This window comes from Microtus oregoni, unplaced genomic scaffold, assembly GCF_018167655.1.
Source record: "Microtus oregoni isolate MIOR12 unplaced genomic scaffold, Mior012 000033F_ref0000390, whole genome shotgun sequence".
NCBI classification, from domain to species: domain Eukaryota; kingdom Metazoa; phylum Chordata; class Mammalia; order Rodentia; family Cricetidae; genus Microtus; species Microtus oregoni.
Window position 1 is genome coordinate 17,962,278 of NW_024543092.1, and position 4,255 is coordinate 17,966,532.

General features: G+C 48.3%; 1 protein-coding gene across 1 annotated transcript; it reads right to left on the reverse strand.

Annotated features, from left to right (window-relative positions):
• Positions 1-1,579: 1,579 nt before the first annotated feature.
• On the reverse strand, positions 1,580-2,545 carry LOC121466312 (mas-related G-protein coupled receptor member H). The gene has a single exon (XM_041679975.1). It carries the CDS (start codon positions 2,543-2,545, stop codon positions 1,580-1,582), a length of 966 nt encoding a protein of 321 aa, XP_041535909.1.
• Between the last annotated feature and the right edge of the window lie 1,710 nt (positions 2,546-4,255).

Consider the following 4,255-nt stretch of genomic DNA (forward strand, 5'->3'; position numbering starts at 1 on the left):
AGCATTCAGTATAACGCCAGTTTGTCAGGTTTGCATTTAAGGGTTTATCTTATGAAAGCCAGTTGCATTATGGGACTTTATATCAGTAAGAAAATGACTCGATGAACAAAATCTATAAATAGCACTGAGAAGAAGCTGGGCCTGACCTTAAAATAGCAAAGTCCTTCCATTGTGCCTTGGGACTACTGCAGAATGTTTGCTTTGCAATAAAAACAGAAAACACTCCATTTCAAAAGCATTGGTAGCAGCATTTCCAATCAGTGCTCAGTAATAAGCGGAGGAGTGAGGGATGGAGTGTTAGGGAGGTCAGGTAATAGCTGCACGCTGGGGTCAGCAAGGGAGAAGCATGGATTTGTTTCATACACATTTTACAGAAAGAAGCATTGCATGTTGTTCCTAGGCACAGAAGCATCTCATGTTTAGGCAAAAGAAAGCAGAAGACAGGAACGGAGTGAAGAGAAATAACTGGGAATGGTGTCTGTAATCCCAACGCTCGGAAACCAGGCAGCAGCGTTGAAAACTTGAGGCCAGACTGAGCTACATAGTAAAATATTCTCTCAAAAAACTAAGTAAGGATAGAAGAAAATCAGAGGAGGGAGACTTGAGATGTGGGGGAAGGAAGAGAGATAAAGAGAAAATGTCCATGCCTAAGCAAATCTTTACTCATCCTTTCATCCTTGTTGAGGCTTCCTCTAATTCCTTTTTTTTTTTTTTTTTTTTTTTTTGCGGGGGATTTGGTTTTTCAAGACCAGGTTTCTCACTGAGATCCACCTGCCTCTGCCTCCCAAGTGCTGGGATTAAAAGCCTGCGCTACCACTGCCCGACACTCCCTTTAATTCTTACAGGATGACATCTTTAAAGGACTCGTGGGACATCCCAGCTATCTCTCAATTGGACCCATGGTAATTTCTCAGTGTGTGAATAGTGAAGATGCTTGTAAGATAGCAGAGGTGTCCCTTATCTGTGTTGACGTGTTTTCTTCTGACGTGTTCGAAAGACAAGATGGAGAGAGGAGACCCAAGGGAGAGGAAGTGAGTAGTGATATCTGACAACAGTCTAGTTCATAGTGCCTCTCAAAGACTGCCCTGGGCTCTATGGTCTCAAGGGTGGGTTTGGGGGTCAGACTCCTTAGGTCACAGTCTGGATCAGTACCATCCATATTCTGAGTCCTCACTAAACCTCTCACCTTTATCTGTGATAGTAGATTGATAACAGTGGCTCCTAAGGGTGACAAGAAGATGATGTGAGACAGGTTGGGACGTGGAGTTCTGTGCTGGGAAGGCAAGGTCAAGCCAGGGTCAGAGCTCTGTGCTAGAGAACTTGCCCAGCACGGACGACGCTCAAGAGCCAATCCCCAGGACTGGTAAAAACCATGGGCCCTATCAAGTTGTCAGTGGCCAGGTGCGTCCTGTGTGCAGGGTATCTCGTTATCATTTCTTTCCAGAGGGATGAGGGACTTTCCCTTTCATCTTAAGTGAACCACCAGGTGGGAAGATAGCGAAGTGTTTTCGGAATAGTCTTATATTCCCACACGGGGATAACATCAGGCGTCCTTCCTTGGGGCTATCCTAGCAGGAGGTCATGACAGAGGAGGGAACTGTGTAACATCCTCCCTGGAGCCCACGGCTGTCTTTTCCTCAAAGACCTTCTGCAGTGCTTCTTTCAGAGACTTCTGTCTCCTCTTCCTGCTCAGACTGCCGACCACGACGTAGACAACTGGGTTGATGCTGCAGTTGATGGTGGACAGCATGGTCAGGTAAGGGAGGGATTTCCAGACAGACTCGTCTGTTGAGTTGGAATAGTAGCCGACGATAAGCAACACCTTCATGGGCATGGCGAAGACGAGAAACAGGATGACCGTGGCCATGATGATCACGTAGAGCTTGGCGGGTTGGCGTGGCTTCAGGTTGCAGCAGACCTGGATGAAGAGGATTAGATTGGAGAAGACCATGAGAGGCACAAAGACCAGGAATGTCAAGATACAGGAAAATATGTACACGTAACGGCATTCTGGGAATCGGGGCTTCACTTCCAGGATGCAGAAGAAGTTTTCCAACCCAGACACGAGCACAGAGAGGGCCCACAGCAGTGCACAGGCCACGGCAGACTGGTGCTTTGGGCGCCGGCACTGGTACCAGATCGGGTAAAGCACTGAGAGGCATCGCTCCACGCTGATGGCTGTGAGGAGGTGTAGGCCCGTGTTGTAGCCAAAGATCATGAGGAAGATGGCATAGCTCAGTAAGGTGACGTCATGGATGTGGAAGGTGTTCACTAACTGAATGACGGACGAACAGAGGAGAACCATGAAGTCGGCAATGGCGAGATGCAGGAGGTAGATGGTGAATGGCTTCCTCTTGACACAGAAGACAAGGAACCATATCAAAAGTCCGTTCCCAGTCAGGCCCAGCATACAAATCACCAGGGAGACAGAAATATAACTATAGTCAACCACTTGCTTTGAAGACCAGGTGGTTTCATTTAGGGATTCGTTTCCGGTGTACTGTGTGGATTCCAGAGGACAAAAGGTTGTTGCCAGTGGCTCCATTCTTGGGAAATGTCTCTCTCTGTGGTCTCCTGTGGTCACAAACGGAAGACAGTGACAGCTGTCATCTGCTCAGCATCTGAAGATGGTTTTATACCACTGGGGAGGCCCTCTCCCACGTGAGGGATGAGGTAAGCCAGAGTGTCCTGCTGTGTCTCCTCACCGTCTGTATCCCCTGCCCCATTCTCCCCTCCTTGCTTCTCCACCCAACAGACCAAAATGTCTACATCCCCTCCACTACACCAGAGATGATTTCCAACCTCCAGTTACCAGCATCCACAATTCTTCATTTTTCCTGGCTCTATGGGTTAGCACACTGTGTTTCTTCTAAGAGTTCTCACTAGAACTAGGTGACAGCATCAGGAACAGGATTTTTTTTTCTTAAAGATACATGAAATACACCAATGACGAAGAAACCGTGGCTGGAGAGATTGCCCAGAAAAATGTCTGTGCAAGCATGAGGACCTGAGTGTAGACCCTCAGCATTCACACAAAAATCTGGGCATGGTGCTGGGCGGTGGCAGCGGTGCACGCCTTTAAATCCCAGCACTTGGGAGGCCAAGGCAGGCGGATCTCCATGAGATCGAGGCCAACCTGGTCTACAGAGCGAGTTCAGGAGAGCTAGGGCTGTTACACAGAGAAAGACTGTCTCAATAACCCCCCTCCAAAAAAATCTGGGTATGACAGCATCTATTTATAACCCCAGCACCAGGTGGTGGGGATAGACAGATTCTGGGGACTCAGTGGCCCGCCGGTCAGGCTGCAATCACTGAGAAACTCTGTCTTTAAAAACGAGACGGAGAAGTGACTGAAGGAGACACCTAATATCCTCCTCTGTCACACATAGGTGCCTGTGCAGGCAAAAACTCACACACACATGCACACAACCACACACCCTGGCATACACACAGAAAGTGGAAAAGAGAGAGACAAGAGACAGAGAGCGAATGAGAGAGAAAGAGACAGAGAGAGACACACACAGCGAACACAAGTACCGTGTGGGTAGAGTTTTGTCCATCTTTCCTGCCACATCTCTCTCTAGCTAGTCCCCTGTCCCCATGTCCCGGTCTGCAGTTTGTAGCCACACTCTCTACCAATTCACTGGTAAACACAGCTAACAGACAGTAGTATGCTTCTCTCTTGGACAGTAGATGTCATTCCCTTGGATTCGAGGAGGAGACAACCTTGTAATGATTGGGAAAGGTGGGAGGGGCTAGATTGAGGAGGAGTTTCTGTTGTGCTGGGGCCCACAGAGGAAGAAGCTATCAGAGCAGACAGTCATGCAGGACTGTTATCTCCAGCCCCGGGACAGCCTGGGTCCCCAAGTGCTGTTAGGTGCTGTGGCTGCTTAATTCCTACCTCTTTCTTTCTCAGTGTTCCCTGTTACCCAAAGGATGCCCTCGCCTCCACCAGCTGAAGCATAGGAGCAATTCAGGAAGCACTGGCATAGGAAGGATATCCTGGGTTGCTCTTTATAGACTCAGCCATAAAGGATAGCAGTCTCTTCTTTACAGATAGACACTGTTCTTTCTCTCTCTCTCTCTCTCCCTATCTATTATCTATCTATCATAATTTTTTGAGTCAAGGCTTCTCTGTGTAACAGCTCTGGCTGTCCTAGAACTTGCTTTGTAGCTCATCCTGGCCTCAAAGTCACAGAGATTACCTGCCTCTGCCTCTCGAGTGCTGGGATTAAAGATGTGTGCTACCACTGTT

Excerpts from the sequence above, each read along its gene's own strand:
- LOC121466312 (XM_041679975.1), bottom strand. The coding sequence starts at position 2,545 with ATGGAGCCACTGGCAACAACCTTTTGTCCTCTGGAATCCACACAGTAC.